This window comes from Cornus florida, unplaced genomic scaffold (assembly GCF_030987335.1).
Source record: "Cornus florida cultivar Cherokee Brave unplaced genomic scaffold, ASM3098733v1 CherokeeBrave_3.0.0_Hap2_Chr09, whole genome shotgun sequence".
Taxonomy (NCBI): Eukaryota; Viridiplantae; Streptophyta; class Magnoliopsida; order Cornales; family Cornaceae; genus Cornus; species Cornus florida.
The window spans coordinates 71,800,208-71,826,257 of record NW_026775579.1 but is presented as its reverse complement, the minus strand read 5'-3'; the positions used below and the strand labels follow the sequence as shown (position 1 = coordinate 71,826,257).

Sequence of the window (26,050 nt, the reverse complement as noted above, 5' to 3'; positions counted from 1 at the left end):
AATACTAATTGTTATTTTTCTTGATGATAAGAAATATTAATTCACTATTTACCGGAGTATTACATTATCGATATTTCGGAACTACATTCACCATGTCTGTCTTTGAATGAAAAGAATCTAGGCAAACCGATCCGACTTCTTTAGAAACTATGGAAACAAATGATAATTAAGAAATTTTAGAGAAAATTTATTGAGAAATACTTGACAAACATTTTGGGAAACCTACTCCCTTTTGATGGCTTTCTCTCTCTCTCTCTCAAAAAAAAAAAAGTCACATCATGCAAGATGTGTATAATGAAATTACATAAGTCGTATTTCAAACTTAGAAATGATGAGTAGTTTGAAGCATGATGAAAAATTTTGTAGATTTAACTTTGCAGTAAGTTGGCTGAGTCCTTGCCCGAATATTTTCGAGAGTATTTTGGTGTTTTTTTTTTTGCCTGTTATGTTGCCATAATGTACGAAGGCATGGTATTTAACTATTTATTCATTCTGAACTCTTTGTATTGTGTGTCATTTTTCTTAACATAAAAAAATGTTTGCAGCCATAAGTATTTTTTTTTTTTTTTTTTTTTTTTTTTTAAGTTAAAGGTAAGCTTTTATAGATGAAAAGAATGTACATAACAGTCTCAAAGAGTAGGGACAACAAACTGCCTCAAAGAGTAGGGACAACAAACTGCAACAAGTAGAAACAAAACCAAAGCAAACAAAGCAAAAGCTTTGAAGGAAAACTACAACAATGTAGACCAATCTAAACCACACTAACAACAGTAGCTCAGCAAATGGCAGCACCTCAAGTGATAATCCATGCCAAGATTTTGACACAGCAATCTAGACCCCAGCTTATAACAGCTAGCAACAGCAACAGGTAAAAAACCAAGCTAAAGCAAGACAAATTAATCAGGAATAAGAGCCCGGTCATAGGCCAAGCTGCAACCTTCCATGAAAAGTTTCTGCAGGTCCTCAAGCCTGTTAAGATTCCTTGGGTTTGATGTAGCTGTTATGAATTAATCCCTTTTTGTATAATAATATAATTAGTTAGGAATTAATCCGCCCAAGATCACACACAAGTATACAATTACAACAAAGAGAAAATAAGATAGACAAACACACTCAACTACTAACAAGGTTTACACACATATGAAGAACCACTCACTTTTATTACAGCAAAGAGAATATTACAACACTTAATGGACCATCACTTGGCCCTCAATGTTTCCTCTCTATTTTCTTTTTCTATATCTCTTTCCGTTCTTCTATTCTCTCATCTTCCTCTTCTCTACATTCCTTCATCACCATGCACCTCTATTTATAAGCATCTCCATCACTAACGGACGGCTAAGATGCAATTTCACCAACGGTGGAGATCGATTCTCTAGAATCTTCTTCCACCTTCTTCACACTTCTATATATATCTATAAGTATCTACAACATTCTAGAACTCTCCATAATACTCCACACAATTTTGGAACCTTCCACACATTTCTACAATATTCTACACCTTTCTACACATATCTAAAATCTTCCACACAACTCCAGACAATTCCGGAAGACTCTAGAAACTTCTCTCTTAATATATATATATTGTCCTTTAATTTTCGTCATTTTTAACAAATCTCTACCTTAACGAAAAATTCTCCACCTTAATGCAAGATCTTAACATCTCATCCATCATGCATTTATATTTTTCGTTTTTCTTCTCTGGATCTGCACCATTAACACACAGCGATCGAACTCTTCAGGACAAACCTACAGCTTTACACTTAGCTCGACACAGGGACTCCTCTCGAGCGTGACAACTTTGTGACTGTGCTATGAACTCCTCTCGAGTCCCGACTTATCTAGCCTCCTGCTAGAGCAGCCTTCCATCGCTTCCTTATACAACTCTCAAATGTTCTCACCCAATAAATAAGGTCCCTCATTGGCAAAGCCATCTCGTGAATGCTCGCCCTTGTTGAGACTAAAATTTTTCCTTCCATCAAATTTCTCGATTATATACTTTAAATCCGCTATAGCTCTGATACCACTTGTTATGAATTAATCCCTTTTTGTATACACAATGATACAACTAGTTAGGAATTAATCCGCCCAAGATCACGCACAAGTATACAATTACAATAAAGAGAAAATAAGATAGACAAACATACTAAACTACTAACAAGGTTTATACACATATGAAGAACCACTCACTTTTGTTATAACAAAAAGAATATTACAACACTCAACAGACCCTCACTTGGCCCTCAATGTTTCCTCTCTATTTTCTCTTTCTATCTCTTTCCGTTCTTCTATTCTCTCATATTCGATCCTCTTCTTTACATTCCTTCATCACCATGCACCTCTATTTATAGGCATCCCCATCACTAACGGACGGCTAAGATGCAATCTCACCAACGGTGAAGATCGATTCTCTAGAATCTTCTCCCGCCTTCTTCACATTTTTATATATATCTACAAGTATGTACAACATTCTAGAACTCTCCATAATACTCCACACAACTCTGGAGAACTCTAGAACTTTCCACACACTTCTACAATATTTTACACCTTTTTACACATATCTAGAATCTTCCACACAACTCCAGACAATTCCAAAAGACTCTAGAAACTTCTCTCTTAATAATAATATATATATATATATATATATATATATATATATATATATTGTCCTTTAATTTTCGTTATTTTTAATAGTAGCCATAATTCTTTGGCTAAACTTGTGAAATATGTGTGTGCTTACATGCGTTTGATCTATTTTTTTATTTAATTTCTCAACAAAAACAAACAATATGAACTAATAAAATTTTCTCTCCTTAAATTGAGAAAAATATTGAGTACTGCATAGTAATGTACTATATATTACCTCTACACTACATTGTCGATTGTCCTTGGATTGATTCATTTTTTGGGGAGATGATAAATACATTTCTCTTTTTATACATGCAATGTATTTTTTGGTATTTATGAATATATATATATTGAGAGTTTGTGAGCGAAATGGTTGTGGAATATAATATGGATAGATAATCTAGAGTGATGGTAAACAGATTCAACTTGCTCTTTTATCCAATTTTTACTTATTTTAATTTTATCAAAATAAAACTAAAATCATACCACAAAGCAAAAATAAAGTGCAAGTAAAGTAAATAGAGTTTGAGAGATGACACCAGAATTTTATCGAGAAAATCCCAATTGGTAGAATAAACCAATTGTAACAGGAAAAATCTCGTTGGACTTTCCAGTCCTGAGATAAACGATCCACTATGTTTGAAGCAAAGTATACCGAACTTTGACTCAGTCTCACACCCTATCGTTCTGCCAAAAACCAATTGCTGGCAATCCCTGGCTTTGCTACTCCCCCATCCCACAGCTCTCGACCTCAGGCTTACTCTCGATCTCTGTAGAAGAGTTGCAGGTAGATCAAATAACACTCCACGAATGCTCTGACCCCTTCGAAGTGTGATCGTTTCACCCCTTTTCTTCTAAATCAGAATTTGATGAAAAATGAATGAATTCTGCTTTTCCGGAATTTCTGAACCTTCGATTATGCTCCAATTCCGATGAGATAGAGAACAACACTACTAAATCACTCTTATGTTTATGTGTGTGCTCTCAAAAATAAAATCAGAAAAATCATATTGATTTTCTAAATATAAATATCTCTCAAAGATGGCTTTAAATATATCTGAATTTTGTATGCAAAAGCTGTGTATAAAAATATCTCTCTAAAGGCTTTCTCAAAATATAGAATTGATGTTCCTTAAAGTCATGAATAAATCTAGATGACTAACAAGGTTTATATAGAGTTTAGAATGTCCTAATCCCTCTAAAAACGTAAAAAAATTCGTGCATAGGACTTGAAAGGAAGTTTGGTCCAAAAAGGAATTAAAATGAATAAGGAAACTGAAGTTCTATACTGATCAGAACTTCTTGAACCGGTACTAGAATGTGGCTACCGGTTCCAGAAGGTCAGAAGACTTTCCGATGCACTTTTACTACTGTTTCAGCCTTTGGCTACCGGTACCAAGAAGTTCCTACCGATTCCCAATGGACAGTAGTAAATCTGCTATTTTCCTACCAGTACCAGATTTTGGCTACCAATACCAAATGGACAGAATATAAATTTCCTAAACATTTCAAACTTCCTAAGTGTTCTCACGAACTCACATATCTTTTTAAAACATTGTTCTTATCATCTCGGAGTATAGTAAACTATGAATACTTGAATTTCTTCAAATCCGCATCCGATCTTCAACCTTGAAATTTTGAATCGGAAAATTACAACTCAATCGGACATATTTTGACAACGAAATTAGTCAATAAATAATATATATATATTTTTATAATTTCTCTAAAATATATATTTCACAAAATATATGTGTGCGCGCGCTTTTTTCCATCCAATAATATGGTTGACACACCATTGTTAATGCTATTCTTCATTTTTGCTTTCCTGTGTCTGTATGTGTATAAAGTTTGAATCCATTCCTATATACTATTAATTAATATTAGTGCCATTTAGCAAGACCAAACTGATGTGATTGTTGCCCGAATTGGTTTCCATTATGTTTATGTTTCAATTTTTAGTATTAGAAAGAGGTCTCTTTAGTCTCTTCCATAGCCCGCAAAAGAAACCTCTCTCTTTAATTAGAAATGATTTCCTATTTGTCTTTGGTGCCTTAGTGCTCGTGACATGTATCCCATATTTGTCAGGCAGAAAGTGCAAAGCATTTAAGTGAAGTGGGAGAGCTAGGAAGCATGGAGACAGTTTGGATCTCATACATGTCCAACATACGAATACGACTTGAATACATGTTAGACGTACATGATTGAAAGTGCCCTAAAATTTAAATATTTTATTTTTTTATTGGACATGACCAGAAAACGTTTTAGAAGCTTTCATAATATGATGTGCCCGTATTCTAATCTCATTTTCCCTGATTTTCAACATGCAAAAAGCTCATCAGTGCCACAATGAGATGCACCTCATTATACATGTATAAAAACGAGAGGGAGAGGAAAAAGCTAGTGGTAACTGAGCAAGGTTATATGATTTTAGCTTGCCTGTTGAAAATAAAATATCATTTGTTTGTCTTATAATATATGACATCTTTGAATCAATTCATGATCCTTTAAAATTCTAAAATTAGCCCTCAAATTCTTTAAAAATATCCCCTTTAATTTAATAAAGTTTGAAAGAGAGACTTGTAAAAGGTGTATATATATATATATATATATATATTTTTTTTTCAAAAATTATGTGTTATTTGATTACTCAATTTTGATTTAAATTTAGTATTTTGATAGTCACTTTAAAAACACAAATTTTACTTAAAATAATTAAATTTTTAAGAGAGAAAATTTGAACTCGTCATTGAATACTTCTCAATTTATAAATACTTAAAATTTATATGGTTGATGTGTAATTTTTTTCAAAACTAGGGGGTAAATTTCAGAAGCAATGTTGTTTCATTTGATTATTTGATTTTTAACTGTTCATTGTTTAGTGATAACTGATAAGTGAGGTCTTTCTCAATTAAAATTTTAAATGAAATTGTTTTCATTATAAGCACACTTAGCTGGATAAATACTTAATTTATTAAAAAAAAAAATAAGTACCTAATTAAGTTAACAATGACACCAGGGAACCAAGCACTAACACCCAAGTGTGAGTATGTGTATATGATATGTCCAAAATGTTTGTATGAACTATAATGAAATACACCTATATATAATTTCTCTTAACATGTCACCATTCTAAGGATGTTACTTCAAAATATTGAAAAAATATAAATGAAAATGTCAAAATATGATTCAGATAAAATTTTGGACATATCATATACACATACCAACACGTGGGTGTTATGTGTATTAAGAAGAGTTCATGTATTTTTTATTTTTTTGGGCAAGTAAAATGGACGGCTTAGATCCAATTACGTGGTCCCTAAAGATCAACCAACAAGAGTTGGCATTGTGCATGAAACACGTTTAGGGCAAAGATTTCTTATCTCTATTGTTTGGTGCAAACCTTTGGTAGTACAGAACCAATCGGCAATCACACACCTCGTGTAGTTGAATGAGATGGATCTCACAATAGATCCTACACATGCGAGTCACGCTACTTGGCGGATAAGAAGTGACACTAGTGAGCAAGATCCTCTCCGGCTCTTGTTCCATCACTTGGAGACAATTCGGGTCCAAAGTTCAAGCGTCACTTTCAAATCACTACTTCATGGCCTTTTATACCTTGATTTGTTATTATCAGGAATTATTACGTGTACATGTAGTTATTAACTTTTATTTATCATTTCATAAAATTAAAGTCAGGATGTTTTGAAAAACGTAGAGTGGACCAAAATGCTAACAATAATATGAAAAAATATTATCAATAATCTAAATTATTTTTACTATTTAATTACTACTTTTGTCCATAAAGATACCATTTTTTTTGTACTTCATCATTAAAAAGGTACCCGCATATACAAAAAGACTAATACATATGCACACAGAGTGGTACTTATATATATAAAAATGGTACCGAAAAATAGTAAAGATAGTTTTAGTAAATGAATAGTATTTTTTTATATTCATATTAGTATTTTAGTCGACTCTATTTTTTAGAAATATCGTGACTTTGACTTTATTAAATGATAAATTAAGATCGATAACTCCCCTCCATGTATGCATAATAATTTCTTATTATTACTATTATTATTATTATTACTCGATCTTGTGTAGTCGAATGTGATGGATCTTGCACCGGATCCTAACTACGCAAGGGAGTCACTATTCGACGGATGAAAAGTTACAACACTTTTTGACCGATGAAAAGTGATAGTTGTAACCGTCGGTACAAAATCCTCTCCAGCTCCTATTTCATCACTTGGAACAGGAGCTAGAGAGAATCCGGATCCATTTGCGAAGTTGCTAGTGCACTTTAGAAATCGACACTAAAAGGACAAGTATACCTTGATTTGTTATTTTATTTATTTCATTTTTATCTTTATTTTTATTTTTTAATGGTAAAGGTGTTATACTTTGATTTAGACCCTCAATTCTCCAATTAGTGGATTCTCCTTTCATCATCAGGTGGAATGAAAAGTAATTACCACTTTCATGTCTTAATTAATTAAAGTTGAAAAAAATGGCACATAGGCTTGCAAAAAGTAGTACTATTCATGCAAGCTAGGCTTCTCTATAAATTGAAGAGCACCAAAATAACTCTTGTGTACATTGAAGATATATATATTCTCAATATATATATAATTCCCTCAAACAAGGGCAAGATATATATTAGACAGTACTGCAACATGAAGGCTTTACTTTGGTTAACAGAGGCTATGGAGAAGCATAAGCCTTTTATTGCAATGATATTTATACAGTTTGTGTATGCAGGCATGTCCTTGTTCTCCAAGGCATCAATGAGTTCAGGAATGAAACATTCTGTTTTTGTCGCTTATCGACAAGGATTCGCTACACTTGCCTTAGCTCCATTTGCTTTCTTCCTCGAAAGGTTATAATTAAATTACATTCCCAAACACATCCTAATATTATATATATATATATATATATATATATATATATGTATGTATGTATATGTATATGTATATATGTGGTGTCCCACACTTTATATATGATTTTTCTTCTGAATTTGCAGTAATAAGAAAGTTCCACTATCATGCAATTTAGTCTGCAAGATCTTCTTTACTTCTTTATGTGGGTATGTGCAATTGGTTTTTAGTAAATTTTTGTAATTTGAATGAGTTTTAATTGTAAATTAATATTCTAACGATCCTTCATGTATATATGAAAATATACTTTCAGGCTTACTCTGAGCTTGAATCTCTACTATTTGGGAATTAAATACACCTCTGCAACATTTGCTACAGCCAGCACTAACACAATTCCTGCCGTGGTCTTTATCATGGCTGTTTTATTAAGGTATATATATATATATATGTATGTATGTATGTATGTATGTATATACATGATTGATTTTGGAAAATAATTTCAGGATGGAAAGTGTTTACATAAGGCAAAGGCATGGAATAGCGAAGGTGTTTGGTTCTGCAGTGGGATTTTCAGGGGCTATGGTGTTTACTTTCATAAAGGGGCCTCCTATTTACTCAGGTATTGAGAAGGAAGTTTCAGAGTCCACAAAGAATACTAGTTCCAAAGAGGATTGGATAAAAGGAGCTCTTCTCATGTTTGGATCCACCCTCACGTGGTCTTTGTGGCTCATTATCCAGGTTCCCCCACCTCTCTCTCTCTCTCTCTCTCTCTCTATCTATCTATACACACACACACACACACATAAATACTTCACCGCCACCATCTAACAAGACTAACATTAATAACGAGAAAAAAAATATTAATGACCTACATTCTTGTTTGGAAAAGGTAAAAGCGTAAAAATAAAAATAAATTATTTTAAGATGAGACCTAAATTCATTTCTATAAAATTAATATTAAGGTTATTTTCATTACGAAAGTTTTATTTTTAGGCTCCGTTTGTCTAGATGTAAAATATTTTTTATTTTCTAGTGTTTAGTTATTGTAAAATATTTACGAAGAAAAAAAATATTAAAATTTAACAAAAATAATTTATCTACTAATTTTCGACAAGTTATTCTACATGTCTCACCCGATAGACTTATTCTACATGTCTCACCCGATAGACTCGACCTTAATCTCGATTTAGACCTTTGTCAAATATAGACAAAGTAAAAATAAAAGAATATTTTACCTAAAAATATATATATATTTTACGTCGAAATAAACAGAGCCTAAGTCCTTATCATTTCTTTTTAAATATTTTCAATTTAAAAGTATAGTAAAGGAGAGATTTGAAGGTTAAGTTATATATTCACCTTCAAATCTCTTCTTATCCTTTCTTTTCTATCCTAACTAAACATGAAAATCAATATCCCTCTCTTTCTGTTCTTTTTCTTTCCTTCAATCCAAGCGAATTAAGCCTGAGAATCTTATAAGGATCTGAAACCAAATTAACCACAATCTATTCCAAAATATTTAAAATGTGTAACTTTAATAGTATTTAAATCATCTAATATATATATTATAATAAAATGAATCGATCAAGATATTTTCAATTTAATTATTTTATTTTTGTATTATCAGCGTCCTCTTATGAAGCAATATCCAGCAAAAATACGTCTTACAACTATGCAAATCTTCTTTAGCTGCATAATATCTACACTTTGGAGTGTTGCCAAGGATAGGGACATATCATTGTGGAAGCTTGGATGGGACGTTAATCTTATTTCTTTGCTCTATTGTGTATGTTTGAATCTTATTTCTTTGCTCTATTGTGTATGTTTCTCCGTACATTTTAACATTAATTCGATTATGTTTTTAGACATTTTTTTTATTTCTCAAACTATGTTTGAAAGTATAGAATCAATGTTTTAAAATTAAAATTAAAAAAATAATAATAATTCAAAGTAACTAGGGTGTTCAAAAAATTCAATAAACCGAAAAACCGGATCGGACCGAACTAAAATAGACAGTTTGGACTAGTTGTATAGCGGTTTGGTTCGATTTTAGACCCAAAATTATGAAACCGTAATTTTACGATTTGGTCTTGGATTGGGGTCTTGTTGGACCAGCCCGACCGAGCCGTTATATAACTTTTATATATATATATATATATAGATATATATATATATATATAAATGATATAACTTAGTTTTTGTCTGGACAACTTTGAATGTTTTTCTAAAAAGTGGAGCTCTTTTGCCTTTCTCAATAAAACTCATGATGAAAGAAAACGAAATGATGCCAAACAATAAAAAACTAAAAACTACCAGAGACTCCTAGCATTAAACCCTAAGTATAAATACAAAAGATGGTCCATGACTCCTACTCTAAGCGCCTCCCTCTGTCTTTCACTTCCAAAATCCAAACACACTTCCTCTCTTTCAAATCGTCATTCCTCAATACAGAGTCTCAAAATTTCCAAATCCTGTATTGCCGTCCTCGACATCATCCTGCCTACGTCCTGCCGCTGTCCCGCCGTTGTCTGCTGTCCGTCCTCGGCATCATCCTACTGTCGTTTAATTTTCTTCTTCCAAGATTTTTAGTTGTTAAACAATTTATTTTTGGAATAGTCTACTGGAAGATTGTTGTTGACAACTTGACATGTTATATTTTTTTAACTGTTGTGTTAATTTAGTCAACTGGAGTTGTTTCACAAGTTAAGGCCATATTTTCGATTACAGGAAAAAATAAGAAATTTTGTTTTTTAAAAAATAAAATAAAACCAAAATCAACTGAAACCAATAAACTGAACCGAACCAAACCGATTTTTTACGATTTGTTTTGGTTTGGTTCCATGGGCATTATGGTTCGGTCTGGTTTTAAAAATAGTGAAACCGTTATAAATATTTTGGTTCCAAAAAATTCTCAATCCGGTCCAAATCAGACCGTATACACCCCTAAAAGTAACACATCATCAATGCATTTCCTAATTAGTATTATTATTATTATTATTATTATTATTATTATTATTATTATTATTATTTGCATATTCCCAATTAATTAACAAAATGAAAATAAAAAAAATTCATAATGTTTTAATTATGTGTATTGTGAAAATTAAATTGTCATGTTCTAGTAAAAAAAATAGAGTACTCTTATTTAGCCCGACAAAGAAAAACCTACTACTTGACCGCGTCTATGTGACTATCTATATATCAAATTTAATAGAACCCATTTTAAAATATAAATTAATTAACCATTTGAAAACTTGTAGTCTATTTTTTAGGTTTCATCTTAATATAGTATCTTTGTTAACTATTAAAATTTCAATCATTATGTATATGAAATTGTATATATATTTTATATATGTATATCACATTGGATCTTGATTCAACAACTCATGACGATTAAAAAGTAGATTAAAAGAATGGGAGATTTTCCATTATGGTCTCTCGATATTGATATGCCTCCCCACTCAAGGGCACATACGAATTTCTTTTTTGATTCCACCCATATTGTGTTATATGCCCATTTATTGGCTATTGTGCTTGAATATTATATGCTCCCATCTCATCATAAATTTAATCTACAGTATAGGCATTGGCATACACTCGTAAGCAAGTTATACACTGTGCATATATATTCCATATATATTGTTGGCACCAAAACTTGGCAGCCACTTCAGCAGCGACGTGGACCAATGGGAAGCCGATAAGTGTTGAGCATGTCCAAGAATGGTCGGCCAATGGAGAAATAGTAGGAGAAGATTTAGGAGGATATCTATATATTCAGCCACCTCACCAAAAGGGTTGTTACTAAACAACCGAGACTTGTGTTAATTTCAAAAGGAAATTTCATTAGAAATAGAACATTGGGAGAGGTTGGCTAAGGTAACATAATTAAGTTCCTAAAAAATAGGGATTTAGTTATGAGAAAGGAAATTGAATCCTTATGGAAATGAAATTCAAAAAAAAGGGGCAGTCACGTGAGTGTATGGGTCAAGGCTATAAATGGTCTTCCAGCCATTTAAGGGAAATATTTCAGTCAAGCTTGAAGAAAGAAGTTGCTAAAAATCAACAACTTACTAGCAATCTTCCAGCAACTTTCTACCGACTTCTTAGCAATCAATATTTTCTTCAACAAAGGTATTCTATTTGAAGCAAGACGAAACAAGAGGAGAAGAGACGTGAAAGACTACTGGAATACGACCTAGTTTCAGCAACAAAGTAAAGCAAATCAAGGAAAAGAGAGATTTCAGTAAAGACTTTCCCATTGAAACTGGAGCATCGATATTGAAGGCGAGGAATGTTGGGCCGTAGCTCAGTTTGAATTTCAAAAGAAAATGATTGAAGCAAAAGAGATTTTCTAGCAATTAATTAGGAAAATAAGTTGAGATAGAACTTCTATAAATAGAAGTATTGTACTCCATTTCCAATTCGTCCAGCACCACCACAAAACATGCATTTCAACTAAAAATGTTTTCAATTGACTCTACGTCATTTTTTCCTATCAATTTCTTTATTTCAATTTAATGGCAATTGATTAGATCATTGTCAACTATTTCAATTCAGCCATTTACTTTCTTTCAATTTCAATTATGCCAATTTTAATTACGCAATTTTAGTTAAGCTTTCAATTCAATGGCAATTGATTAAATTCTTGCCATTGAATCGTAGTGACAATTGATTAAATTCTTGTCATGACTTGGCTGATGGCAATTGATTAAATTCTTGCTATCATGTTTCAGTGGCGATCGATTAAATTCTTACCATTGTGTTTGGCTGATGGCGATTGATTAAGTTCTCGCCATCACGTTCGGCCGGCGATCGATTAAGTTTTTGCCGCCTGTCTTCATTCGGTCATTCCATCCATTCAAACATTCATCAGCCGTTACATTTCTTTAGACACTCTAAAAAGTCCTTACTACAAACAAGGCATAAAAGAACCTTGCTGGGAGTTCTTACTAGTCTCTCTCCCACACAATCGCTTGAGAGTCAGCCATCGGAAAAAGGGATAGGTTGGTGTTCAATTACATATTTTGGGTATTTTGTACAAATACTCTGGCACGTCCGTGAAGAGTCCATCGACCGACGTAGGGAACAAAAACCACGCGAACACGTTTTGGCACGCCCGGTGGGACCACTACTAAAGTGTTATAAAAGAGGCAAATATGTCGCGGCCCACAAAAAATTCTAAGGCCGTGGCTACTGATGAAGATTTGGAGGAAGGCGATCAGCTAGTACAGGCTGAGAATTCTGCAGCAGGTCCTACTGATGAGTTAGCCGTACTTCAAGCACAGGTTAGCTCCTTGGTAGATGCAATGGGAAGGATGGGAGCACGCTACAACGACTTGCATGAAAATATGTCCCAACTCTCAGCCTTTATTTTGAACAAGCCGACTCAAGCTAGCAGCTCCAACAATCAGGAATCGGCTTCTCAGCCGAATCTATCACAAGCTGCTCGGCCAGAGAGGGCCGTTGAAACATCACAGCCATGGCCGCCAGTAGTGACACTCCAACCAGGTGCAACATTAAGTCAGCCGGTTCATACGCTACTCACCTGGGCAGAAAGCTATCCTCAGCCTACGTTGGTAGGTTCTAATCAGCCACCAGTAGCAGGTTCGCGGCCACAGGTAATTCCACCAAACCCTCCTCGGATGCCTTTGAACTTGGGGGGCAATCAGATCAGGTGGAGGCCACCGAACCCACTGTATACTCATGTGCCGCAACAGGTAGGGCTCGGGGGGCAGAATATGGCTAATCAGCCACATGATTGGCCGAATTGCTATCAACCAGCGGCTAATCAGCCGCCAGTTTTTAATCAGGTACCACCAATACTAAATCAGCCACCTCAAGTCATGTTAGATAGAAGACAATTAGCTGATTTACTCACACAAGAATATGGCCTAGAACTTAGAGGTGCCGGCCGACCAATTTATAGAACTCCTTATCCAGAAGTGGTAGACCAAGTTGAGTTCCCTAGAGGATATAAAGTCCCTGACTTTGTAACCTTTAGTGGAGAGGGGAATCAATCGACCGTGGAACACATTGGCCGATTCACGGTTCAATGTGGAGAGGCCAGTGTTAGCCCGTGGTTGAAATTGAGACTTTTTCCTAACTCTTTGACAGGCACAGCTTTTTCATGGTATATTCGTCTACCTCCTAACTCTGTTTTTAATTGGCCACAGATGGAGGAATTATTCCACAATCAGTTCTACCGTACGGAGACAGAACCTACTCTGGCCGATTTATCCAGGCTAAGTCAATTGCCTAGTGAATCGATCGAGACATTCATTGCAAGATTCAGGAGAGCAAGATTAAGATGTCGTGTACCTCTTCCAGAACAGGAGTACATTCGTTTGGCTTTGAACGGCCTTGATTTTGAACTTCGGAAGAGGTTTGAAGGAGTTCCATTTCGTGACATGTATGACCTGGCCGAGAAAGCTACCAGCTATGAGTTGGTTCTCAAAGAGGAGAAAGAACGAAAAAATTCCTCTAAAGGTACGTACTATAGGGACCCCAACTATGAAGTTTATTCAACTGATGTGGTTGAAGAGGAAGATTTTGAAGCTAATTTAGCCGAAGTCATTCTAAAGAAACCTTATGTATATGACGCTTTAACAAAACCAAATGTATCCACCAGTGGTACTCAGCCATTGACTTCATCGGCCAGGAAGGGTACGGCTGATACTGGTAAGGTTTATACGTTTGATCTGGCCAAAACAGAACAAATTTTTGATCATTTGTTGGCCGACAAACAAATCGTTCTACCAAAAGGACACAATATACCATCGACCCATGATTTAAAAGGAAGAGAGTTCTGCAAATTTCATAATTCATGGAATCATACTACTAACAATTGTTATGTATTTAGAAATGTATTGCAGAAATCTATCGATGAAGGTGTATTGAAATTCCCTGAAAAGAAGCCAGATGTAATGGGGGTCGATGGCGATCCATTTCCTAATATTGTCAATACCAATGTAATCAGCCTGGCAACTGAAAAAGCCGCTGATAATGGTAGACAGGAAAGATTACCAAAAGTTCTTGGTAGTTCATCGGCCAGTAATGATGAGCAGAAAGTTAAGGACTTGGAAATTCAGTTAAGAAAAGCTCAAATTGCCCTCATCAACCATGGTAGTTGTCCAAATTGCAAAGGCCAAAGGAATGACTCAGACAAGAGGGGCTATTTCCAATCAACCAGAAAGCGCAGTGTCCATGAAAGGTTAGGCCATCAGCCTAGACCGAATCACGAAGAAATCAATCGATCAATATTTAGAGAAAATGGGCCGAGGGCAGTGAGAATCATTCGGTCATCGGTGGCCGATAGAGTCCTGCCAGAACAACATTTTTATCCTAGTTTCAAAAGGAAACCAACAATTCAGTCAGAAATATGGGTTCAAAAAGGAGAAGAATCTAGCCGTGTAAGAATGGTTAGACCTCCTTTGGTTGACCATGGCAGATGAACTCAAGTAAGTCACCCAAAGTTTCCTAAGCAGCCTCCTACACGTACCCAAAAAAGGAGGATGCAAAGGAAAAATGCAGAACTCAAAAGGAAAGAAGACAAGATCGACCATGATCAACTAGAAAGGAAAAATGAACCAGTGGTGGCTGAAGACATGGAGGTCGCTACATCATTTGAGAATAAGGCATGCTTTTATGAAGAAAAAGATGATCAGCCCGACCAGGATCCAAAGCACGCGGCCAAGTACATAATTCGTTTTGGTTCTCTCCCAGATAAGGTAAATTGTAGCATGGTATTTGTTTTGCCTTCTGTGTTTGAAGCAAGGATAGAACCAACGATGAACAGGGATGTTGAGTCAGCCAAGCAGGAAGAAAAGGCTGAATCTTCAGAAATTAAGAACGATTCGACAAGTTCATCGGCCGGGATAGGATTGATCTCTCAGGATCAACCATCTAAGGCCGATAAAATCATTTTTGAAAAACCACCTTTGTCCATGACACAGTAGTTGAGGCCGTTGTATGTTAAAGTATGGGTTGAGGGTCAGCCAATCAATAGGGTTTTGGTTGACAATGGTTCGGTGGTGAATGTCATTCCATCAACTACTTTGAAGAAATTGGGTAAAACCATGGATGATGTAGTTCCAACCGACGTGGCCATCAGTGGTTTTAATGGAGGATCTAGTAACACCAAAGGTATTCTACCTTTGGAAATTACTATTGGCGGTAAGACATCTTTTACGGCTTTCTTTATCATTGATTCAACCGCGGCCTATAATCTCCTTTTAGGCCGAGATTGGATTCATCCTAACATGTGCATCCCATCAACCTTGCATCAAATGTTGATTTTTTGGGATGGAAATAAGGTAAAAATTGTTGAGGCCGATAACAAACCCTTTATAGATAGGGTGTATTCGGCTGAGGCTGCACTTTATGATGAAACTGTTGTACCTATCAAATTTGTTGGCATTAACAGGATGGGACGACCAGCAGCGGCAACAATGAAGAAGAATTTAATTAATGCTGATATTAAAGAATTATTGTCAGAAGCAGCTCGGCCGAAAATTGATATTTTCAGGTCGACCATCAAGGACATTGAAGATGTTACTGATGGATCACAAAACCAATGAAGAAAAGAAGCGGCAAGCTTTCAGGGCCGCTTGCATAAGACTGAAAGCATATCTGGCTGAGAAGAGATTGGCCAGAGAAGAACAGCTATATGAAGAGGTATCGGCCAGCACAGCCGATATAATTGAAGAAGGTTTCGAAAAGCTGAATCCAATCCAACTTGAAGATTTGGAGTCAGCCCCTTCCAGGATGGAAGATAATAAAGCAGAGGTGCAAGATCCTTTATTGGAAATAAATGTTGGTACTAAAAAAGATAATCGGCCATTATTTGTTAGTGTTTTGCTTGAGCCTAAATTCCAGGCCGATTTGATTAAATTATTAAATGAATATAAGGATTGCTTTGCTTGGAGTTATGAAGAGATGCCTGGCCTGTCTAGAAAATTGGTAGAACATAGATTACCGATCAAGAAAGATTTTCAGCCATATAAACAACCACCAAGAAGGATGTCTTCGGAAGTAATGGTCAAAATTAAAGAAGAAATTGAGAGACTTCTTAAGGCATGATTTATTTGAACAGTTAGGTATGTTGAATGGATGTCTAATGTTGTTCCGGTAATGAAGAAGAATGGCAAACTTAGAGTTTGTGTGGATTTTCGCAATTTAAATAATGCCACTCCAAAAGATGAATATCCAATGCATGTGGCCGATCAACTTATTGATTCGGCCGCTAAGCATGAAATATTGTCTTTTATGGACGGCCATTCAGGTTATAATCAAATCTATTTAGCCGAGGAAGATGTTCATAAAACGGCTTTTAGATGTCCTGGGTCAATTGGTACTTTTGAGTAGATTGTGATGCCATTTGGCTTAAAAAATGCTGGGGCTACTTATCAAAGGGCAATGAATTCTATCTTTCATGATATGATTGGCCGATTCATGGAAATTTATATAGATGATGTAGTTGTGAAATCATCGGCCAAGAGACAGCATTTGGAACACTTGAAAAGGGCCTTTGAAAGGATGAGGATTCACAAATTGAAAATGAACCCATTGAAGTGTGCATTTGGAGTTTCAGCCGGGAATTTCTTGGGGTTCTTGGTACACAAACGAGGTATTGAAGTTGATCAGAACAAGGTCAAAGCTATTATAAATGCTAGGGCCCCAGCCAACAAAAAACAAGTGCAAAAGTTCCTCGGCCAGGTAAGTTTTCTTAGAAGATTCATTTCTAACCATGCTGGCCGAGTGCATGTCTTTTCGACTTTAGTAAAATTAAAGTCACATGAGAAATTTCATTGGGACGAATCCCATCAGAAGGCCTTTGACAAAATAAAAGAGTATTTGGCAAACCCCCCGGTTGTAATGCCTCCAAGAAAGAAGTGGCCGTTAAAGCTTTATTTATCGGCCGCAGAAGAATCAATTGGTAGTATGCTCGCACAAGACAATGAACATGGAAAGGAGCAGGCTGTCTACTACCTGAGTAGAGTACTAACTAATGTAGAATGCAGATATTCCTCAATTGAGAAGCTTTGTTTATCTTTGTACCATTCGGCCATGAAGCTGAGAGTATACATGCGGCCTGTTGATGTTTACATTCTTTGTCAGACTAACGTGATCAAGTATATGCTATCAAGGCCATTGATCACTGGCTGAATAGGTAAGTGGGCTTTGGCTTTGATGGAATTCAATTTTATCTACGTCCCACAAAAATCAGTAAAAGGAAGGGTTCTGGCTGATTTTTTGGCTGATCATCCTTCAACTGATATTGATCCATGGGTTTATAATGAATTGGAGTCATCAGCTATATTCTTAACTCCTTGGATCTTGATGTTTGATGGATCAAGCACGGCTGATGGAGCAGGAGCAGGTATTGTTATTATTTCGCCAGCTGGCAGAAAGGCTTCATTCTCTTTCTTTTTAGATTTTAAATGTTCAAATAATCAGGCCGAATATGAAGCGCTTATAATCGGCCTGGAGATTTTAATTGAAATGGCTGTTAGAGATGTAAAGATTTTGGAAGATTCAAACTTAGTCCTTAGCCAAATTTCTGAAGATTTTAAGTGCCTAAGTTGGCAATTAAGGCCGTTTCATTCTCTGGCCACTTCATTAATTAATCAATTTGATAATGTTCAACTTAAGTTCTGACCGAGAGGGCAGAATAAGGAGGCCAACAGCATGGCCCAAGCAGCCTCAGGAATAAGAGTACCAGCCGGAATAGAAGATCAGTTGATAAAGATAACACGAAGATCTTTGCCATCGACCGAATTGAGAAATACTATGTTGTTTGATACTTGGACAATTGATGTAGAAGATTTGGCCGACGATGACTGGAGGTTACCATTTATAATGTTTCTTCGAAATCCAAACATCAAGGCTGATAGAAGTATTAAAAGAAAAGCGATCAGCTTTGTGCTTCTAGATGGGGATCTATACAGAAAAGGGTTAGAAGATGGGTTCCTACTACAATGCATAAGTAAGGAGGAATCACTTCAGGTTATGGCCGAGGTACATGAGGGCAGCTGTGGGGCTCACCAAGCTGGGATTAAAATGAGATGGCTGATTCGCAGGTATGGATATTATTGGCCGAGGATGAGAAAAGATTGCATAGATTACTCAAAAGGTTGTCAAGCTTGTCAAAGACACGGGCCGATTCAAAATGTACCAGCAAAAGAATTACAGCCAATAATCAAACTTTGGCCATTCAGAGGTTGGGGCCTTAACCTTATTGGTAAAATTAATCCACTATCAAGCAAAGGCCATCACTGGGTGATTGTTGCCACAGATTATTTTACTAAATGGGTTGAGGCCAAGGCTTGCAAAGCGGTTGATCAGTAAACAGTGATTAATTTCATGGAACAAAATATCATCCACAGATTTGGGATTCCAGAAACACTTGTTTCAGACAATGCAACAGTATTTAGGGCAACTGATGTACTACAATTCGGCCACAACATGAATATTCATATGTCAGCCTCTACGTCATACTATGCTCAAGCAAATGACCAGGCCGAATCTTCAAATAAAATTTTAATAGAGATCATTGAAAAAATGATCAAAGATAAGCCAAGAAGGTGGCATGAGACTTTGTCTGAAGCTTTATGGGCCTATAGGAACTCAAAAAGAACAGGCACAGGAGTTACACCATACATGTTAACTTATGGTCATGATGCTGTTCTGCCTATGAAGATGAAGGTTAAATCAGCCAGAGTTGCTTTTCAAAATAATCTAACTCCAGCTGATTATACTCAAGCAATGTTAGTAGAATTGGAAGATTTGGATGAAGTTAGAAGGGATGCCTTGGATCATATCATAACTCACAAGAAGAAGGTGATGAGGATCTACAACAAGAGGGTAAAACCTAAGTCTTTTGCTGAAGAAGATTTGGTTTGGAAAGTTGTTTTGCCAGTTGGTAAAGTCGATAGGAAATATGGGAAGTGGTCCCAAAAATGGGAAGGGCCATACTTAGTCCATCAAGTCTTAAGTGGAGGAGCATATAGGCTGAAGTATTTCAGTGGCCGATTACATGACTATCCCATTAATGGCAAGTACCTCAAGAGGTACGTACCGACAATCTTTGAAAGGGAAAATTAGTGTTAGCCAGTACTAATGGCTGACCATGTGTACCTTTATGTAATAAAAATCGGCCTATTTTTCTAGGCTGATTTGGCTATTTTAATAAATTTTTTCTCGCTAAAATGTTAATACTTGTTTGGAGTAACAAAAGAGGCCATTTATTCATTGAAGTGTAAAAGATTGCATCATTTAAAGATCATACACTAAGATGGCCACAAAAGGAAGCTAATATAAAAAAATTCATATGCTTGCAAATTTTTCCTTGAAATCGGCCCAAATAACTAAGGACCGATTGAAGGCCACCATGGCCTGCCTCTTTGACTCTTCCAATTGAGGTAATTCTCCACGAAGATTTGCATGCTCGTGAGCAAGGTCTTGAGCTTCAAACTGCAATGTGGCAGCTTCAGCAGACAAGATGGCCTTACGAGCATGGATCTGGTCGATCTCTTTCTGAAGGACATGTTTTCTTTCCTCAAGGCCGATGAACTCTGTATTCACTCTTTCAAAGGAGGAAGCTTGAATTAACAATTGGTTAGCAAGGGTATCCTTCCTGTTTTTACTCTTGTTGAATTGGTTGATTGCTTCATTGGCTTGGAAAATATCATCGGTCAGAGTTGGTAGTTGGCCTTTAAAGGTAGCAATAGTGGCTTGAAGATCAACCGGAAAGTCTGGGTACTGGCTAAGTGTAGAAAGCACTGCTATGAGCTCACTTTCAAAATTAGGAAGATCAGCAGCATCTCTTTTCAAAATCTCAAGTAAAGATTTTTTGGTCTCTTCTAAGGATTGTATAGGGATATTGGCTGAAGTGACTGGGGTGGCTCCAGAAGATTCACTTTCTTTCTCTTTGGTCACTGAAGCCACCACATCCTTAAAGAAATTGCTCAAGGCTAATAGAGATGAAGCAGGAGCTTTTTGTGGAGGAAATAAAGGAACAATTTGAGTTTTCTCATACACCACCTGACAAAATGAGGAAAGATTAGATCTTAAATTTTTTTTTTTTGGGATATGAGATAGTCAATACCTTAGATGATTCGGCTATGTCTGTCACTAAGAGTGGCTGATGACTAGTTTCTGGAGGAGGAAATTCTGGCTGAACCGCTGTGCTATCTCCCTGGGATGAAGTTTTAGCAGGAGTGACTTGAACATTGAAGGGCACCTCAATGGGATCATGAAAATCCTTCAAAGGGCTGAAATTTCTAACTGGGCTATAGACCAAGTCAAGAAGAGGAGATTGCTGCAAAAGAGAAGAAATTAAGGACCATATTAATTGAAAAGTTTGGAAATTTCAAGTACAGTTATCTTTACCTCTTTTTCATCTAAGGAATGATCAGAAGGAGTGTCAGCCACATTAATTACGGGATCATCGGCCACATCTTCTGTAGGATGAGGGTTTTCTAGATTTTCTTCCACTTCATGTTTCTTACGTTTGCTCAATCTTGTTTTTTTTAAAGTGCCATGAGCAGTTGATTTCTTTCTTTTTCCCTGGAGATGGAAGCTTTATTAAAGTTTGTCTCGGCCAATAATAGTTGTGGCCGAGAATTGGAAATCAATATTGGCTAAATATTTTAACAATTGGGCCGATATGATTATCTTTGTGTGTTAATAGATAAAACTTTTACCTTTAGAGGAATTGGAGGAACATCAGGGATGATGGCTGATTCAGTTATTGAAGGCTGAGGAGGTTGGCTGGAGGAAATTTCATCATCTTGGGGCTCAACGTTTTCTGGATTAGGCGAGGCTGATAAAGTTCCACTGTCTGAATCTGCAAAAAAAAAAAAAAGGGGTAAGAGAAATTCAATTAAAATTTTTTTTTTAATATATATATACAAGTAAAGGAAGATCGTACCTTTGAAAAGGCTGGCAGTGGCTTTGGCCTTAGCTTTTCTCTCTTTATTGGTCCTTGTTGGAGCATCTGCTGGCTGAGAGAAAGGGAGTTTCTTGGCCGTTTGTTTTTTACCTTTGGGAGGATCTTTTTGAGGCATCTTCTTTGGGGTAACGGCCCGGGAAATTATGAATGCCCCTTCAAAGGCCACAGATATGAACTTAAAAGATTCCAATATTTTAACAACAAGTGACTGGCTATCAGCCGTCCTTGTAGAAGTAATGTAAGAAGACCACCATTGAACAAAACTAGAATCTGAGGCTGGGTTCTTGATGAAGGGTTGGAATTGGAATCCGGCTTGCAGATTTGAGAACCGGGAGGACACGTTCTTTACATAGGAGTCATCTGGAAATACCACACGCCTATGGAAGTTTTTGTTGAAAGAGAAATAAGGGGGCATGGGGATCATTTGAGTCAGACCAAATTGCCTAGCAAGTTGGTTTGGATTGTAGAACTCAACTCCAACTTTTGAGTTTACTGTGCCTAGAGGGCCAGTGTTGAAGTGAAGGTCTCTTGAAAGTAAGAAACTAGCCCACATGGCCGAATGCTTATCAGCTGATTTTTTGGTAGACACTCCTTGAGGAGGAGTCAGCCATCGAGGTGCTTGTGAGCAATGAGAAAATGGAAGGAATTGGCTGATAGTCCTTTGTTCACAACCGGAGTAAAAGAAATTGAAGCAATCTCCAAACGAATGGGATTTAGGTACGGCCGATGCGTAACTTACAGAAAGTAATGGGTCATTGGCCGAAGGCCTCACCACAGGTCCGAGCTCAGGAAAGTACATTTGAAGCCAAATTTGAAATAACCAGAGGGGACCACCATAGCGTCCGAAGTTGGAGGTAAGCAAGTCATAAATCCCTCTATATAAATGAGAAAGCACCAAGGGGGCAAGAGCAAGGTGTTTACCTCTTGAAAGGGCAAGGGCCACATGAATGAAATCCTTTGTGACTTGAAAGGCCGGTACGCATAAAAGAAACTTGTTCAGCCAGGCCAACAAGAAGGCAATATGTTTAGCATCATTCACAGGGACGCGAGGATCCATGGTGGAAGTTAAGTATTTGCCATAAGAGGATTTAGATGACTTGGTTCCAGTTTGCTTTGAAGGGAAGATGAAAGGAGAATCCTCTTCTACCAATAAGGTACTTACATCAATCCCAAAGGGTTTGAGGCCGGTTAGATAGCACACGTCTTGAATGGTTGGAGCCATCATGCCACACTTCAAGTGTAAGGAGTTGGTGGTGGTCGACCAATTAAACATGGCTGCTATCATCAAGGCTCTGTCTTGGGCGATGTTAGTTTTACTTAGCTGAATGGCATCATATATGCCACAATCCTTCCATATTTCTCCCTTCACAGCTCCAACCCGGTCGACCCAATTGATCCAAGCATCATTTGGGCTATGCCATGTTCTAAAATGAAAGTGTGGCAAACTGCCATTTTCATTAGGAGGGAAGGTTTGAAGGAATGGAAGAACGTCGGCCGAAGGATAGAAAGGTGAGATTGATGAAGGAGCTTCGTCAAGGAAAGCAGGACCTAAGCCTTTAAAGTTAGTACGAAGATCGATTGGGTATTGAGACAGTATTTGTAAGGAGATAGAGTTTTTAGGGATTTTTCTATGATGTTGCCATGAGTTGAAGGATCGGAAGGTTGAGGGATAGAGGTGGAATCAGTTGATTTAGTTTTCTTAGGAGCCATAGAGGACGTCAGGAACGATTTTGCCGAGAAAGAATTTCAGAGATAGAAAGTTTAAGGGAAGAAGAATGATTTTAGGGATTAGAGGGCATCAAGCTAAATACTTGCTGGATGTAATAGCAGATTAGTGTAGTCACCGCTTTAATTGGGAAAGATAACCATTAAAGCAGGTGGTTGGGAAAAGGATTTATTACCAAAATTTGAATTACAATTTTAGGCCGATTCAAATTCCAAACGCTTCGTATCATAAGTGATAAAAGCATTTGAAATTCAAGGGGCATTTGTTGGCACCAAAACTTGGCAGCCACTTCAGCAGCGACGTGGACCAATGGGAAGCCAATAAGTGTTGAGCATGTCCAAGAATGGTCGGCCAATGGAGAAATAGTAGGAGAAGATTTAGGAGGATATCTATATATTCAGCCACCTCACCAAAAGGGTTGTTACTAAACAACCGAGACTTGTGTTAATTTCAAAAGGAAATTTCATTAGAAATAGAACATTGGGAGAGGTTAGCTAAGGTGACATAATTAAGTTCCTAAAAAATAGGGATTGAGTTATGAGAAAGGAAATTGAATCCTTATGGAAATGAAATTCAAAAAGAAGGGGCAGCCACGTGAGTGTATGGGTCAAGGCTATAAATGGTCTTCCAGCCATTTAAGGGAAATATTTCAGTCAAGCTTGAAGAAAGAAGTTGCTAAAAATCAGCAACTTACTAGCAATCTTCCAGCAGCTTTCTACCGACTTCTTAGCAATCAATATTTTCTTCAACAAAGGTATTCTATTTGAAGCAAGACGAAACAAGAGGAGAAGAGACGTGAAAGACTACTGGAATACGACCTATTTTCAGCAACAAAGTAAAGCAAATCAAGGAAAAGAGAGATTTCAGTAAAGACTTTCCCATTGAAACTGGAGCATCGATATTGAAGGCGAGGAATGTTGGGCCGTAGCTCAGTTTGAATTTCAAAAGAAAATGATTGAAGCAAAAGAGATTTTCTAGCAATTAATTAGGAAAATAAGTTGAGATAGAACTTCTATAAATAGAAGTATTGTACTCCATTTCCAATTCGTCCAGCACCACCACAAAACATGCATTTCAACTAAAAATGTTTTCAATTGACTCTACGTCATTTTTTCCTATCAATTTCTTTATTTCAATTTAATGGCAATTGATTAGATCATTGTCAACTATTTCAATTCAGCCATTTACTTTCTTTCAATTTCAATTATGCCAATTTTAATTACGCAATTTTAGTTACGCTTTCAATTCAATGGCAATTGATTAAATTCTTGCCATTGAATCGTAGTGACAATTGATTAAATTCTTGTCATTACTTGGCTGATGGCAATTGATTAAATTCTTGCTATCACGTTTCAGTGGCGATCGATTAAATTCTTGCCATTGTGTTTGGCTGATGGCGATTGATTAAGTTCTCGCCATCACGTTCGGCCGGCGATCGATTAAGTTCTTGCCGCCTGTCTTCATTCGGCCATTCCATCCATTCAAACATTCATCAGCCGTTACATTTCTTTAGACACTCTAAAAAGTCCTTGCTACAAACAAGGCATAAAAGAACCTTGCTGAGAGTTCTTACTAGTCTCTCTCCCACACAATCGCTTGAGAGTCAGCCATCGGAAAAAGGGATAGGCTGGTGTTCAATTACATATTTTGGGTATTTTGTACAAATACTCTGGCACGCCCGCGAAGAGTCCATCGACCGGCGTAGGGAACAAAAACCGCGCGAACATATATATATATATATATATACATATATATATATGTATAATATACATACAGACATGCAAGTTTATTTTGTCATGCGTGTATATATGTATATACTATATATATGATTTTTTTAGATCTCTTTACATTGACAATTAAATTAATGGAATAATGCAGGGTGTGATTGTTACCGGGATTACTTATTGGCTACAAGTTTGGGCTGTAGAGAAGAAAGGCCCTGTATTCACATCCGTGTTCAGTCCATTAGCACTTGTCATAACCGCCATCCTCTCGGCAGTATTCTTCAAGGAGACCCTTCACTGGGGAAGGTATATATATATATATATATATATATATCTCTATACACATACATACACATACATGCACAAACACTTGTATGTATTTAAAGAACAAAGTGCTTTAATGCACTTGAAATATCATACCATGGCTCACTGAAATAAATGTATTTTTACTTATGTGATGAAATAAATGTAAGTACTAATAGGCATTGTGATACCCCCCTTCACATTTTTAAGGGTTTTTTGTTTCTATTTTGTGGCAGTGCTTGTGGTGCTATGCTGCTGGTGGGAGGGCTTTATAGTTTTTTGTGGGGAAAGAGCAAAGAAGAAAAAAGCCAGAAAAATGAGGAGAAATCTGAAGCCAAAGAGGAAGTATTAGCGGAGATGGATAGCATTAATGTTCATAAGTGACCGATTGATTTATTTGGAGAGATTTTGCAAATTAAAAGCTACCATAAAGACATGCTTGTACCCAACTAAAAATATGCGATGGTTGGGATGTCATATCTATCATATTTATGTAACTGAGAACATGATTCACATTAGTTTTTTCTTTTTCAGCTCTCTCATGCTTTCTGTTTGGTCGTTGAGCAAATTGAGGAGGGAGAAAAGGGATTTCAAGTCATGTAATTTTGTCGCTTTCTGGAATATGATTATATTTTATTCCCTCAAGTCCCACATAGTGAATATATGCTGCTCTTCTTTTTTTATTTTGTTCCAACAACTATAATTCACACATCCATTGTATATGCTAGCTTTTTCATAGTAGTTGAACCCACAACCTCCACTTTAAAAGGCCAACAAAATTCACTACATTGGACACTTTGTGACATTCATATAAGTAAGATAAAAGGTGTCCATA

The 26,050-nt window shown here is 36.4% G+C and overlaps 1 protein-coding gene across 1 annotated transcript; it reads left to right on the top strand.

The window, feature by feature from the left end:
• The first annotated feature begins 7,256 nt into the window (after positions 1–7,256).
• LOC132274355 (WAT1-related protein At1g43650-like) lies at positions 7,257–25,649 on the top strand. The gene is made up of 7 exons (XM_059775616.1): positions 7,257–7,513; positions 7,658–7,720; positions 7,825–7,941; positions 8,015–8,249; positions 9,139–9,297; positions 25,067–25,218; positions 25,452–25,649. Exons 1-7 carry the CDS (start codon positions 7,311–7,313, stop codon positions 25,597–25,599), a joined length of 1,077 nt encoding a protein of 358 aa, XP_059631599.1. The 5' UTR covers positions 7,257–7,310; the 3' UTR covers positions 25,600–25,649.
• The last annotated feature ends 401 nt before the right edge of the window (positions 25,650–26,050 follow it).

Excerpts from the sequence above, each read along its gene's own strand:
- LOC132274355 (XM_059775616.1), top strand. The coding sequence starts at position 7,311 with ATGAAGGCTTTACTTTGGTTAACAGAGGCTATGGAGAAGCATAAGCCT. Across the intron at positions 7,514-7,657 it reads TTTGCTTTCTTCCTCGAAAG|TAATAAGAAAGTTCCACTAT; the intron begins GTTATAATTAAA and ends CTGAATTTGCAG. Across the intron at positions 25,219-25,451 it reads GAGACCCTTCACTGGGGAAG|TGCTTGTGGTGCTATGCTGC; the intron begins GTATATATATAT and ends ATTTTGTGGCAG.